We start from the raw sequence: 16,061 nt of genomic DNA on the forward strand, positions 1-16,061 counted from the left end.
TACACAAGGAATGCAGTTTTTAAAATTATTCTAACTTTGTATAATACATACTGTAAAATTCAAAGGTGTAAGGAAATTGTGGGTAGCAAATTAGTTTGATATTTGAAGCTAGGTTGTTTGATAACTACTCTTTTCCAAATGTGATGGTCATATACTTAGAAAACATGCCTTACTCAAATTTTCGCTCTCCATACTCAGCCACTGTTGGCAACAAAACTCAGCAAATAAAATGTACACATTAAACTTGCATTCTTCCCAAGGGAAGAGGTTTCAAGTGAACACACAGAACAAGAACTGAATGCATGATGCAAACTTGGGAAGAAGTTGTTAAAGTGAACATAACTATAGAACAAGAACTGGATTCATGATGTCAACTCAGGATAAGATGACTGAGTTGTAAAGCCCTTTATGGCTCATGATTCAATCTGGGAGACAGCAAAGTAGTCATTTTCAAAATTTTAAGAAGGAATTTCTTTAAATCAGGGCTTCTGATAGGGTGCGAAAAAATTTGGAAATTATGCAGCACTTTTAAGTCTCATTATGCGGCAAGAAAGGTCTATTATGCGGCAAATTATGCAATTTCATTTTAGCTAATTTAACCTTGTCTTATTAGGTCTAAGAGTAGCACAATCCATTTTTTGCTGTTCAAGAAGCAATTAGAGCATGGAGAAACGAAGAAACAGCTCAAATAAATCATTTGTTGCCTCATTACAAATTATTGAAAATCAGTTATTGCTAATTTTTGGTCAAGTCAGCGTTTGTTGCTTCCCACCCGCATTTTTTTTGCCATGTTCCGCTTGTGTGACTCAGCCTCAAGGTCGCAAACTATCGAAGATGATCAACCACTATGTTGCATGAAGAGCAAAACAACAGACCATTGTCAACATGAAACTTTCCTTCGGAGTACTTTCTTGCCCTGTCTTTCGCTGAAATATTTACATGTACAGGAAAGCGCAATCTCTTTTTCTCCTGCAAAGAAGCGCTCAGCGTTTTAACAAAAAACTTATCCATAATGTTGTTTCAATTACAGTCGAACCAGGTCAAGAGTACCCCCCTAGACTCTATTAATGGATCGATTATTTGAAAATTGAACCCATTAGTCGTTTCAAAGAATGCATTCATTCACTCATTGTTAGCGCGGATCAATGTTCAAATTAAAATTCGATTCTTATTGGCTTTCAATTTGAACATTGATCTGCACTTACAGTAAAAAGAATAACCTGTAAAATTTAAACTACAGTACATTTGAAACAGCTCGTTCGTTCAAACTGTTCCCGCATGTTGTTGACACGTTCATATAATTCATTATGCAAATTTGGTCATGGCAAAAGCTTAAAGTCAAGCGCTTCCAAATGAGTCGGGCTGAAAAATTCCAATTTATCTTTCATGTATAGGATTACCCACCTTGTAGCATGAAAAAGTACATGTATGGTATACATTTCACCAGACTGTTCATTATATCGCGACGAATGGCGCAACACATGTGCCGAAGGTCATTGCCATTGTCGAAGGTCAACTGAAATGAACATCTTTTACTGTAAGTTCGCATACTTTTCGCTAAATTAATTTGCATATACCTCAAAAAGGGAACTGCTTATTATGATAAAACGCTTCCAATCCTTTTTCATTTTTTTAATAACTAACGGAATAAACGCCAGTGTATAAACGTAAAATGTCCATTTAGTGATCATTATATTAGTGAGTTTAAACTTACCCGACAGGACCAACTTACACGGTGCCCGATTGAAAATGGCGAATTTTCTTTGACAGTACGCGTTGACTGCTGCAAATCACGAGAAATCTGCTTTTTGGAAAATCCACTATTAATTATAAATCAAGAATTTCCGCTCTGAATAGGTTGAGCGGGGTTTTCCGGCGGGCTTTCTGGTTTTCTGGTTTCATGCATTGTTCGTATAATCCAATCAGAAATCGAATTTTGATTTGAATACTTGAAACGACTAACGGGTTCAATTTTCAAATAATAGATTCATTAATAGAATCTAGGGGGGTACGCTTGACCTGGTTCGACTGTAAAACAAAATAACTACATATTGCAAGCAACTATTGAGCAGTTTTCACGCCAATACCTACATCGCAAGTATGAAGGGATCAAATGACATCTTTAAAATATATCAATGATTGTGATTGGTGTATTTACATAAAAGTACTGTTTATTCCCAGCACCAGGTCCCCAACATGTAAAATGAAGAATAGAATGTCTGTTTGTTCGCTTGTTCAATGAACGAACGCTTCCAGGTGATTTTTGACACCTTTTGAAAGAAAGAACTCCTTGAGATAACGTTTAAATTATCAGAGAACTTAACATTAAGCGAGAGTTTTGCCCTTTCTTAAATTGTGCGATTTTGTATAAGTTCTGCAATTTTTCATGAATTATGCGATTTGTTGCGATTTTAGGTCAATTATGCGAAATCGCAACATCGCATAATATCAGAAGCCCTGTTTAATTAGAGTTTAAATGAAAAATACTGAAATTACAGTCAGGAATGGACATAATGTAATCTAAATTTGTGTTTGACTCTGACTCGTAAAAAACATTAAAAACAAAACGTTTATCAAAAAACTGAGCAAGACATTTCAGCCTTCAAGCAAACGCTTATCTAAAAGTTCACAGGCATTATCTAACAGTGAACCGTTAGATAAGCGTTCGCTTATTTGTCACTTTTTAAACCGACGAAGGCTGAAGATTTTCGGCCGAAACGTCTTGCTAAGTTTTTTGATAAATGTTTTCTTTCTGAGTCAGAGTCATACACATTTCAGATTACATTAATTAGAGTTTAATTTGGGCTTTTAAATTACTTGCAATGAAAGAGGTAAACTATTCCAGATTTGAACACCAGATCTCGAAAAAGATCTTTGCATTCTACATGTTGCCTTCCTTGGCCACTCACCCTTGTATCTGGCTTGATATTTACTCTATGGACCACTTTCTTGATGCCGTCATAAAAAAGAACTTCATAGGCACCTAAAATGTAATGTCAAATGTTGAATATCAGGAATAAAAAAAACCCCAAATTTAGTTTTATTTTTGTTTAAATTTTTACATGTTTTCAGCCCTACCAGTGCTCAAGTTAGAACTAAGAAAATTAATCCTAAGTGAAGTGCTCTTTACATTGCTCAACATTATTATAGGTTTCATTTCAATTGTCACACTTTAGAATTTTGTCCACAGACTTGCACAGTTAAGAGCCACCTTGCACAGTACAATAAACAGCACAAAAAGAAAGTACTGCTGAGCAGCTTTCATTCATTATATGAATGTTATATGAATGGTCACACCTTAGGATTTCATCGTCAGACTCAGCAAACCACATTTTAGAGCATAACAAAATGCACCACAGTAAAGTACTGCTAAGTAGCTTTCATTTGAATCGTTACACTTTAGGATTTCATCATCAGACTCAGCAAACCAAATTGTAGAGCATAACAAAATGCACCACAGGAAAGTACTGCTCAGTAGCTTTCATTTGAATTGTTACACTTTAGGATTTCATCATCAGACTCAGTGAACCACATTGTAGAGCATAACAAAATGCACCACAGGAAAGTACTGCTAAGTAGCTTTCATTTGAATGGTTACACTTTAGGATTTCATCATCAGACTCAGCAAACCAAATTGTAGAGCATAACAAAATGCACCACAGGAAAGTACTGCTCAGTAGCTTTCATTTGAATGGTTACACTTTAGGATTTCATCATCTGACTCAGTGAACCACATTGTAGAGCATAACAAAATGCACCACAGGAAAGTACTGCTAAGTAGCTTTTATTTGAATGGTCACACTTTAGGATTTCATCATCAGACTCAAAAGTTAGAACCACCTTATACAGCATAATAAACAGCACCACAGGAAAGTACTGCTCAGTAGCTTTCATTTGAATGGTTACACTTTAGGATTTCATCATCAGACTCAAAAGTTAGAACCACCTTATACAGCATAATAAACAGCACCACAGGAAAGTACTGCTAAGTAGCTTTTATTTGAATGGTCACACTTTAGGATTTCATCATCAGACTCAAAAGTTAGAACCACCTTATACAGCATAATAAACAGCACCACAGGAAAGTACTGCTCAGTAGCTTTCATTTGAATGGTTACACTTTAGGATTTCATCATCAAACTCAAAAGTTAGAACCACCTTGTACATCATAATAAACAGCACCACAGGAAAGTACTGCTCAGTAGCTTTCATTTGAATGGTCACACTTTAGGATTTCATCATCAGACTCAAAAGTTAGAACCACCTTATACAGCATAATAAACAGCACCACAGGAAAGTACTGCTCAGTAGCTTTCATTTGAATGGTTACACTTTAGGATTTCATCATCAGACTCAAAAGTTAGAACCACCTTGTACAGCACAATAAACAGCACTACAGGAAAGTACTGCTCAGTAGCTTTCATTTGAATGGTTACACTTTAGGATTTCATCATCAGACTCAAAAGTTAGAACCACCTTGTACATCATAATAAACAGCACCACAGGAAAGTACTACTCAGTAGCTTTCATTTGAATGGTTACACTTTAGGATTTCATTATCAGACTCAAAAGTTAGAACCACCTTATACAGCATAATAAACAGCACCACAGGAAAGTACTGCTCAGTAGCTTTCATTTGAATGGTTACACTTTAGGATTTCATCATCAGACTCAAAAGTTAGAACCACCTTGTACAGCAAAACAAAAAGCACCAAAGCACCAAAGGAGAGTACTGCTCAGTAAGTAGCTTTCACACAGATAATTTCATTCTAGAAATATCTTTTACAGCATAATAAACAAGGCCAAAGGCAAGTACTGCTTCACAATTTCAGATTAATTCTATCTGCAGACTCAAAGATCAGATCCACCTAACATTTTGTACATCTACATACCATAAAAATAATTATACAGTATCACATGGATTTTGTAACTACAGGCTCCAATCAGAAATCAAATTACAGAAACCCTTCAACAGCTACATCATAACTTAAGATTTGCATCAACAAGTAAAAAGGTCTAGAAATCCATGCAATGTCACAAGACATAAATAAATATTGCTACTTCAAAAATGTTCAGTAAAACCTGCACAATATACAAAACCATTCCAGATAACATGTACGTAAGAGGAGCCAACTAACCTTGAAAAGCAAATCGTCAACATTAAAGTTTATGTTTTCAATTTACTACCAAAATTATGGCAGGTGATGCAGGTCTCAAGACCAAACTTTAGACATGTACCTGTTGCTCTACACAAAAGATGTTTTTGTAACACATCCTAATATTTTGTACCATAAGTATAACCAAGAATAATCTTTTCTCCAAAATTAATAATAAAACAAATTGATCCTAGCTCTGGGATAAAGGAAAAGTCCCATCCTTCCATGTGGGATAAGATGATTTATCTTTGCTACTGGGCAAGTAACTTTCATCAGTGACCTGTCCAAGGAATAATCTGTCCAGCATAAACTGTTTACCTGAGCCAATGCACATACACCACACCTATATGTATCAACACAACTTCAGTGCTCAAAAGTAGTGGTCATCCGGTCGTCCGGTCGTCCAAGAAGACTAAAATGTTTATTAAAAATGTTCAAACCAGTTTGAGTATTATTTCCCTTTGTCTCAGATTATAGTAATGAATGCTGCATAAAGGAAAATAAAAATTAAACTGTAGTTTGAAAAATTTTAAACCAAAGAAAAATTTAAACCACAACTACATAATAATTATTATTAATACAATATGTTAGTTATATCAACTAAAGAACATTTAACTAACCATCGTTAAGGCACTTTAATACTTTTGCTGGGTAGAATTTACAGTCTTGCCATTTGGCTAAAACGCGATCGCCAACCTTCCAATCCTGCAGGAAAAAACAACAGACATAAATTTACTATAATTTAAACATCTAAGTTGCCTCTTAATATGTCAAACAATACACCTTCTTCTCATACAAAAAAAATTAACATCATTTTGCCACTTACATGACAGGCAAAAATGGTACAGACCTGTTAAAAAGTGGTTCAGTGCCGATAATTTTTGTAAAGAAATACCTGTGTTGTTTTGGATCCATAATATTATTAAAGCGACTATGGACACAGAACAGCTTGGGTATTTCTTGACAAAAATTATGGGCACTGTTACATGTAGTACCAGTTTTTAATAGTTCCGTACCATTTTGTGCGTGTCGTGTAAACAGCCCATAAGTTTAGTTTACCTCATTATTAATTTTTATCAATGAAAATAAAGTAGGGAAACCACAGTAACTTTTATCATTACATATACAATGCCATTATGTACTTAAAAATCAATTTTTACCAATCAGAGGCAGTTTAAAACATGGTTTTCACTAGTGACCCAAGCACAGGTGCAAACACAAACACAAGCACAAGAAAAAGATCCTTGTGCTTGTGCTTATGCTTGCATTGAGGCAGTTTTCATGGTGAAATAAGCACTCTTATGAGTGTGCTTACTATACGTTGCTAGTGAAAACCAGGCTTAATTGAGTAAACTCGTTAATACTGGGTCACAGTATTCCAGATACAAGAGAGTCCTTATTTAAAACATGCAAATAAAGCAGAGTACCTGACAAGACAAATAAGGAGTTGAAAGCATAACCATCTTATCTCAAATGTAAGGCCCTTGTTCATGTTTAGCTCAGATTTGTCTCACTCTTTTGCCTTTTAATACTCATCCAACACTTAGCCAAGTAATATTTTTCCTGTGCCAGACCATCATTTAAGTGAAAATTCCATAGACAAGTGCAGGTACATTGTGTCGTTTAAGGAAAATTAATATTTAGAATTGTGCAGTGCAGAATTTTTAGTTTATTTCTCATTCATACATTATGTTTTAGAATAGAAATAAGAAAAAGAAGACAGAATGTAAGCACGGGGATTCCAAGAAACAGAAATCAACCTGAAGAAGCTTCCCATGGTGGTCAAGAAAGATGTTGCCTTGATGTATGTTACAAGTGGGATGATGTCAAAATGCATCTACCAGGAATTATAATAATTAAAATGTTTCATGCAAAACTATCATAAGTGACTTTTTGCCTTGAAATCAAATTTTTTCTGAATATGAAACCCTAAATTGGCACAAACTGGTCATCACGTACTAAGAAACTTTGTCCAGTCTGTACTTAGTGTTTGAGGGAAAGGCTGAAAAACAAGCAATTTAGTTAGCATCACAAAAGAGGAACCAGTGCTTCACTGACTTGATTATGTCCAGTAATACTTTGCCTGAGTTGCTTAGGTTTTTAGCAAAAGTAAAAAGCAGATCCATGATCTTTGTATTACTAAATTTTGCTCAAAAAAGAAATACAGAACTTCATTGCTTGCATGATTTTAAACCAGTTTCTGCCAAAAATAGAGGTAGAGCTTACCTGTATTTGGAGTAATTTCAGTTTTACATGCAAAAAAAAATCACTTACAACAGTTTTGCACAAGACCCTGGCCTTCAATTATAATTCTGATTGCTGTCCATTCTTAAAATTAAACACCTGTGTTTATGTATGACGTTGTATAAAGGTAGAAATTTTGCCTACTTTCAATATTAACCAATATGTCTGGTATCTTTGACTCTGGTGACTCTAGGTGTAAGCAGCTATCACAAACAAGAAACGAGGAAGTATTTGACCTTGCTGGCGTTTAGCGAGAAGGGGGTCCAGGAGTACTGTGGATGCCCACCTTTTGAAAACATTTAGTGAAAATTTACTTAATTCTTTAAATAATTTACCAGATACTATGTTCGATTTTTCATTTCTAGCTAAAAACTTGTGTGAATACATGCACACCTTTCCCAGTTAAGTGGAAGTGGGACGAAAATGACACAAATTGATGCCTCATGTGAAATAATTTCTGGCACATATGACATCTGAGAAAACTATAAATTCTAAACTTGAGAAAACATGTGAACTATTTTTCTGCCAAAATTCAGGGGATTTACCGGCAAGTAAAAAACAAGTGGTTTGTCTATTTCCCACACATTTGACTATGGTCTTTTACACGGTTTTGAAAACAAACGAACAGAAACATTAAAAATGCAATAAATAATCCCAAGTTACACCCCTAACATTTTTAATAGAATTTTTTTTACCTGGTATTTTAACCTTCATAGTTCATAATTTGTTCCGACTTCTGGAAATTATTTGACATCAACTGGAATTGTGTATTTTGAAAGCACTGTGTTTGCTCTGTTTCCAAAATGACATTACAGTGAAAAGGCATAAGTTATCACAATGTATTTATAGGCAAAATGCACTGTATAATAAGTGGATACTGATGCTGGCATTAAAAATGGAAAGAGTAGCAAAAACGTATTCACCAATCTTGACACAAGGAAGAATATTACACACTGGGGTAGAAGGAGGTGCATTAACCAATTATTTTCAAGAATGTTATCTACAGCAATTTCTAGAAGCAGTGTCAATGCTCAATTGTTCACTTGTGCAACATTAGCATTATCTTCACAGAAATGTTAACAAAAGTTTCAGCAGTAATATTGAAAGCTGATGTCTAACAAAGAACAGAACAAAGCCATTACCCACGTGCCTATAGTTACCCTGTCTACGTATCCAATGCTTTTGGTATATTTGCATCAATTTTTCACTGAATAATTGTTGAAATTACCAACTGCATTTCATCCAATTCAAAATAATAATTATTACTTCAGCAAACCACAACTACATCTAAGAACAGTCAAATCATCTTACCCAAATCAGCATAAATTGAACATTACACAAGCACACTGATTAGTGAAGAGCGAAACACATACAGTGTATTATGCAGCAGATTAGACAGTAGAGGGAAATGATCTCTGGTTATAAAGCTAATAAAAATAAGTTTGCTCAACCACAATCACTGTCTGCATTACATTTTCTTAGGAAGGGATCTCTCAAAAATTCACTCCAAGATCCTAAGGATTTCACCACAACAGATGGTAATCAAACAAGCTTGTCATTGAAGCTCACAAAACAGAGATCAACATCTTAATTTATGTTACTTTACTTTTAAAATAAACTAGAGTATGAAGTGGTTATTTACAAGATAAAAACAGCAAAAAAGACTCATCTTAACCTGATAGTCGCAAACTTCCTGCTAGAGATGACATCGCAACGCATGAAGATAGCCACAGCACAAAGAAAGGAAGAAAATAGTTTAGAAAGCGGGAGTATACATTTACTTGCATGTAAAACATATGTCATTAATAATACATGAGGAAATAATACAAATATCAAACATCTGCATAATGAATGAATAACATTTAAAATAACAGTTTTCATCAAACTTAGAGTTTTATGCAACAGTAATAATTTAACTTTCACATGTACTGTTCTTCAGGAATGAGTACAGGTGCAATCAAAACGAGGAAATTTGAAATGGGGAATAATTTTCATTTTTTTCAAGTAATGAGATATAGAAACACTGTTCAAGAGAAACGGAAGGACGTAATATTACACTGTCAGTCAGATTTCATCCGTGCAACTAATGAATGTATGATTTTAATTGATTTTTGCTTGGAACATTATCCAACGTGAAACTTCTTTTCAATAACCTTGGCTTCATATTAAAATCAAAACAAAAGGAATTTTGAATATTGTCTGCACGAATTTCACTAAGCACATGATTCAAGTGTAACTGCATTTAATACTTTGTACTTTGGATTAAACAAGCATTAATACTAAGGTATTATTAGAGGCAGGAGCAGCTCATTTGAAAAGAAGCATTTGAAAATCCTGAGGGGTGGCACTGTACAATGAAAATGGCTCTTATGTTACTGTACCCTGTTTTCTATGTTTGAAAACTAGAATTTTTAAAAAAATATATCAAAAAAATAATTTTGGAGTAAGTATATTTTCCTCACTCACCACTTAAGGAAATGAATATCCAAGACATCATTAATTAAAATCACGGCTAAATGCCCAAGGACTTAAATCTCTGGTCGGTTGCCCATGTTACCGGAAAATGCCCACAAAGTCTGGAAAATGATTTCACAGTTTATGTCCAAAATAGACATTTATTTAATGATTTTCAACTTGAACTTCCTGTGATTTGATAACCAAAACATGAAACTGAACCCAAAAGGACAAAACTGAAAATTTGCTATGTTTCTGTCATCAATGAATTTCCTTGAAAGGATGGGATATGAACAAAGACAAACCATGTATGTGCGTGTACATAGTTGTGAATACAACACTTTGAAGTTGGATAAGAATTTTGAACAACACTGCTGTCACTTTCTCAACTACATGTACTATGGACTTTGTACATGTTTATATATTTAAAACTGAAGAAAAAAGAATTTTCTCTAATTAATTTTTGCACTTATTTTCTTACAAGTTACAAAACTAAAACAGGTAAAAGGTACACAAAACTTATTTAAACACAGTTAGATAGCCATGACTGTGACGTTAGATCACTGTGTTCATGTATGTCAAACAAAATACATTTTAAATTAACTAAACATAGCAAAATAAACATATTTAAAAACTTCTTAAAAATCCCACTGGCAGAAGCTTATCAACTGGCTATTTACAAAAATTAATGTGACAGAGGGTTTGAAAAGGAGGTTACCCTAAAACAAATCCAGCTAATGGTCAGAGACGGGAATTGAACTGGGGGCCTGCAGATTACAAATCCATGGCTCTAACCACTTGATCACCATGCAGTAACTTGTTTATCAAGGAGATAAACAACCATCCTTCCAGCCTGGCCAACAGGTTCCTCATTCAAGCGCTGTGTCTAAGGCTTGATGCAAGCTAAATCTAACTAAATAGTAAACTGTTGTTTTAACAGCTCTGTAAACTCTCGTTGCCGGAAAACTTAGTTTGGGCTAGAAATATCCCAAAATGGGATTATGTCAACTTGTCAGTTACATGTACCTAACCAGCGACTGAGTGAACTTGTTGCCTGGTTTTCAGAATATATGTACACATGATTATGTTGTTTCAAAAGTAGCAAGTGGTCCAGTAAGTGTCAAAACATGTAAAGGGAAAGGAAATATCAATTAAAAACCTGTCAGGAAAATTAATCTTCTTGATAAAGCACCTTCCCTCAAATAAGCACTTATTAAAGTAACTCCACAAAGTACCACAGAATCTGGGGCACAAACCTCTCCCCCAGAAAAGCACCCAGAAAGTTTCAGATAAACCCTTTAAATCCTAGATCTTTTCCCCCAAAAATCAGCAGCCAAAGAGCTGTTTACTCAACAAGCAAACAATGGTACATGGACCTGTTAAAAAGATGAATAGTATTGATAGTTTGTGTAAAGAAATACCCTTGCCATTCTCAGTATATGGGAGCCTTTTCTTAGCTTATCATACCATGCCACATTACATTAACTTGAAAACAAAAAAGAGTATCCCACCTTATCATCTCTAGAATCCTGAAGCGAGTGTTGTCGAGCATGCGGTCTTAAGCGTTCACTATCAAATGCAATCCACTCATCATAACGGTGATTCCATCCTTCAAAGTGAATTAGCACCTTCTTCTCTTTTTCGTCAACTCGACAGATCCTTGCAGAATACCTATGAATAAATAATAATATCTGGATTATTTTTGACAAATAATTATAAAGAAACAGACCAATTTTGATATTTTAAATTTTCTTACAATGAACTTAGTTATGAGGCTTAGGGGAATACAACAACAGCTACAGTTTATTACATTGAGTTTCACAGATGAATAATTCCTTTTGTTGTATTCCCAACTAAGAAACTAAACTGGTTTATTCAGGTTTTCAACAACTTTGGTTTTTTGAAATAAATCTCAATTTTCCACAATCCATTTCAAATTTTTTCCTCCAACATAGACCAACCAATAATGACAGCTCACTTTGTAGAATATCAAAACTGACAGCTTAGAAAGACAAGTGTTCCTTTTGTAGCACACTCCATATTGAACATGCACCCCAAGCTGATAGAATAATTATGATACTATAAGGTGAAGCCTACCGTATTTGATGTCCTAAGCTAAGCTTGCCTAAACAAATAATCTTTACAACTATTATGACTACATGAAGATCATCCTCTAGTATACATGTATGTGTTGTAGGTTAAAATGAATCCAAGGTAAAATGATTTTAATCAAGGTTGATTTGTATTTTCCTTTGTTAAGGTTGGGTAATTTACATCTGAAACAAAGGAAAATAAAAATCAACCTAGGTTGAAATCATTTTAACCTGGATTCATTTTAACCTACAACAAATGTACATGTAGCTGTCATTCATATATCTGAGAAGCCATTTGCAACTACAATACATTCAAAGGACAGAAATGGACTGTGCTGGATCATGTCAATTGGCATACTTGCTCACGTTAATTTGGTTTCTTCAGTTACAAGGCACTTTAAGTAACCACGTTGGCAGAACCAACAAAAACATCACTTGAAAATGTAAGTTCATGTCACCGGCACTAAGTTGTGATTATTGCAAATTTCAACTTGTACAATGTGGCCAAGCCACATGTATCCAAAAACAACATGATAAAAATTTTTATGAGCACCGCACCATTACAGACAATAACCTGCTGATCAGCAACCGCAATACATGGTAAATGTTTTAAACCAAGAGGTTAACCACCTGTATAAGAAGGTGAATTAGAAAGACTATCTGAAAAGATTATTAGTTGCTGTGATATTCTTGTACTGTAGATGGTTAAGCGCTAAAAATCAAACAGAATATAAATTCAAATAATCACAGATGTCTCAGACCTGTTTCAAATAGCGCATTATGAATTACATTGTACCATGCCAAGGTGGTGTGGCCGTATGACAAGTGTAACATGAATGGCTTGCAGACAAGAACTTTAATTCAATCAAATTTAATTGCTGTTCCTGATTAAGACATTGCCCAACTCAGGGAACAAAGTAAAAATCTATTTAACATAATTACATGTATTCATACAATGAAATTAAGATACAGTATCAAAGTGAAGACAGTATTCTGTTCATATTTAAAGAATGTGTGTTGATGAAGAGAAAGAAGATGACTTTGTAACTAACAATAATTTGTAAACAAGATTGCAAAACTAAGAAAATGACTGTACTTTCAAATTATTCATTTGGGGCGCAAAACAGTGGTTGTAATAACAAGGTGGTTGTAAGGTGGGGTTCCACTACACATGGTTTCTAACACAGCTACAGTACCTCCTTCACATTCAAACAGAAAATTTGTCCTACAAGGTATTTTAAGTCCAATTCACAATCTATGACCTGTCATGAAAATATTAATTTTTATGGGACTTATTTGGCATCGTGAGTGGAAGCTAGAACAATACAAAACTCCTTGGTTTCTTATGCTCTGGTTTCATGCAAGATATTCAACAGTATCTCTAAATACAGGTTAATAAAAATATTTGGAAACTGGTCAGCTGGTGTAACTAGTATAATGGCTGTGTGCAATAATCCCAAGTCACAATCTGGTATCTCAAGGGGAGCAGATCTATGCCTGTTTTCTTTGTTTCAGTTCCCTGTTGTTTATGGGCCTTTTAAATTGGATGAATTCAGTTACAACCACTTTTTGGCATACAAACAATTGTCCTTGGAAATTGTACACACAACCTGTAAACTGCAGCTGGGTATGATTTGTGACCCAAATTATTGAATTATAGGCAGACTTTCATATTTGTCCAGTGGATACTAAGTCTTTGAAAACACATAAAAAATAAATGACTTTATTTAAGTGTCGAAGCGTTTAGCATTGTGCACTAACTGGGGACACTATCATTGAAATAAATATACAAACTGAACATAACATTTGTTAAAAATCCCAACTAGTGGGAGGCAAACAAGTTGGCTATTTACAAAGCATGGCCTTGGATTTGAAAACGGGGCTACCGTGAAACAAATCCAAGTGGTCAGAGCGGGACGTGAGCCCGGGACCTCGGGATTACAAGTCCAGCTCCTTGACCACTAGGCCACGGCACCCCCCATCTGAAAGTTTGAGGATCTGATGCAGCCCTAGTTTACTTCAGTAACAATACTTTTGCCATACAGAGGTCTACAGAAGCGCCATTACAACTACCAGCATTTCGCTTCCCTACTAATGTTGGGCAAGAAAATATAATACAGGTTGATCACAGCCAAATCTTTCAGGGATTTGCAAAAACCATCAGTAATTGGCATTTACGTAGTGTATATGTTGTGGTTTAATTTTATTTTCCTTGATGCAGTATTTATTACCATAATCTGAGACAAAGAGAAATAAAAATCAAACTGATTTGAAAATTTTTAAACCAAAAAAAAAAAAAAAAATCAAACACAACATAAACAATACAGTTAACAAATACAATTTCAATAACAATATCACAATTTGCTAAAGAAATGAATTTAAAAATCAACCTAGTAGTACATCCTTGCTGGGTTTTTCAGGTTTGGCAAGGTTGCTAATTTAATTGACAGATTTAGAAATTGCTGTATTGATAACAAAATAAATAATTATATAATAATTATACATATAAAATAAAAACAAAAATATGGACTAAGGCATATTAAGCCAAAACCATAAAATACTTTATTTCCCATCACCCAATCAATCCAAGTTTTTTCAAAAAATGATAAAAAAATAATAGTTCCTTTTCTCATACTTCCAAGTACAAAATACCTCGAATACACCTTAAGTTAATGACTGACATCTGCATCAGCTCTTTCAACAATTTCAAACACGTTTTCTGAGAGTGAGAGCAGTTCGTTACAAAAGTTATGGCAATTACAGGGAATATCCAATCAAGATTCAAGGCATGCTTGAATTTATTTGCCTTTTTTTCAGTATTTTGTATTTTATTTATTTATTTATTATTATTATTTTTTTTTTTTTGCTGCCTTTTTTTTAACCAACCAATTCAACCGACCCACTCTCACAAGAGAGAGGGAAGTGTAAAACATGAGGTCCCTTTATTAATAATACAGTGCACAGGAAAAAGCCAGCTACGCATACAAGATGCAAATAATAATAAAGAAACATTCTACCTCATATTTTTAGCATAATAATATTCCCTTTGCAAAAATGACAAAATAAACTTATCTATCGAAAACATCTAATATTCTTATTATTGCATTTATCCAGAAAAGAAATCTGCGGCATTTCATGATCACGATATGATGACATCATTTTGTTCGGTCCTAAAAATAATCTCGAAAGAACAAATTAATTTTGTACTCTTCGCCATTATTTTGTTCGAATGAACTCGAAATTCAAATGACGTTTAACATTTCTACAGAGATAAGAAGAAATTAAAAACGCAGGTTACGACAGCGGCATATTTCGGTGTCATTGTATCAGAGAGATTTATTTCAAAGTCAAAAAGAAGCTTGTGCTCGGTAACGGAAATCATTGGAGCATGCAACCACCAAGGTAAGCTTAAATTTGAGTTCCGCGCGCTGAATTCAACAAGAATTACTGCACAACAGACAGGCGAAACGCAGAATAAATATGTCGTGTGTTAAGGCAATACTACTCACCAACTCAATGTGTAGTCCATCGCTTCCAGCCGAGCTCCGCATTGATAAAGAATTTTATTTTTCCCCGAAGTGGGGGAGGTTTGTTTGGTCGACATTCTGGCCTTGTTGTCGATACGCAATGAAACTACAACATCAGCAACCACCCTACGACAGCCATTGCACGGATACCGTGAAGAGAAGGAAGGGAATAGAGCTGATATCCGAAACGAAAGAATCGATATCACAGCGAATTTGACCGCGGTGCTGTAATAAGATCGTCTTTCTTTCCACTCTGGCAATCAATAGAAACAACATGACTCAAATATCCACGAGGATTTATGCAATAACCACAACGCCTTGCGAGCTTCACTACCATTTCCACCGAGAGAGAACTGGGGAAGACGGTATAAGCTTGCATTGCATTAAGGGAAGCCTACAGTTTTGGTTCTCCTTCCCAGCAACCAATGCGCATTTGCTGGGACCTATGACTCCGCGAACTTTGTTTAGGAGAAGACCAAAAAAAATTTACATTGTTTGTAGCCCCCCCCCCCCCCCCCCCAAAAAAAAAAAAAAAACAATGCACAATAATTACCATTTTCTAAGAAGAAAATTATGTGGGCACAATT

The 16,061-nt window shown here is 34.8% G+C and overlaps 1 protein-coding gene across 6 annotated transcripts in view; it reads right to left on the bottom strand.

The window, feature by feature from the left end:
- LOC146454223 (uncharacterized) overlaps positions 1-15,770 on the bottom strand; it is a 33,655-nt gene extending 17,885 nt beyond the window's left edge. For 3 of the 6 annotated variants that reach the window (XM_085095686.1, XM_085095687.1, XM_085095684.1), the window contains exons 1-5: positions 15,457-15,770; positions 11,366-11,525; positions 9,076-9,096; positions 5,777-5,861; positions 2,910-2,983 (exon numbers count right to left, since the gene is read on the bottom strand). In XM_085095686.1, the coding sequence (XP_084951812.1) occupies positions 2,910-2,983; positions 5,777-5,861; positions 9,076-9,096; positions 11,366-11,525; positions 15,457-15,551 (435 nt within the window). In that variant the 5' untranslated portion in view covers positions 15,552-15,770. The remainder of the gene's footprint in view (positions 1-2,909; positions 2,984-5,776; positions 5,862-9,075; positions 9,097-11,365; positions 11,526-15,456) is intronic. The other 3 variants (XM_085095689.1, XM_085095685.1, XM_085095688.1) reach the window with 2 other exon arrangements.
- Between the last annotated feature and the right edge of the window lie 291 nt (positions 15,771-16,061).

The sequence above is a fragment of the Pavona decussata genome, unplaced genomic scaffold (assembly GCF_977016875.1).
Source record: "Pavona decussata unplaced genomic scaffold, jaPavDecu1.1 SCAFFOLD_307, whole genome shotgun sequence".
Taxonomy (NCBI): Eukaryota; Metazoa; Cnidaria; class Anthozoa; order Scleractinia; family Agariciidae; genus Pavona; species Pavona decussata.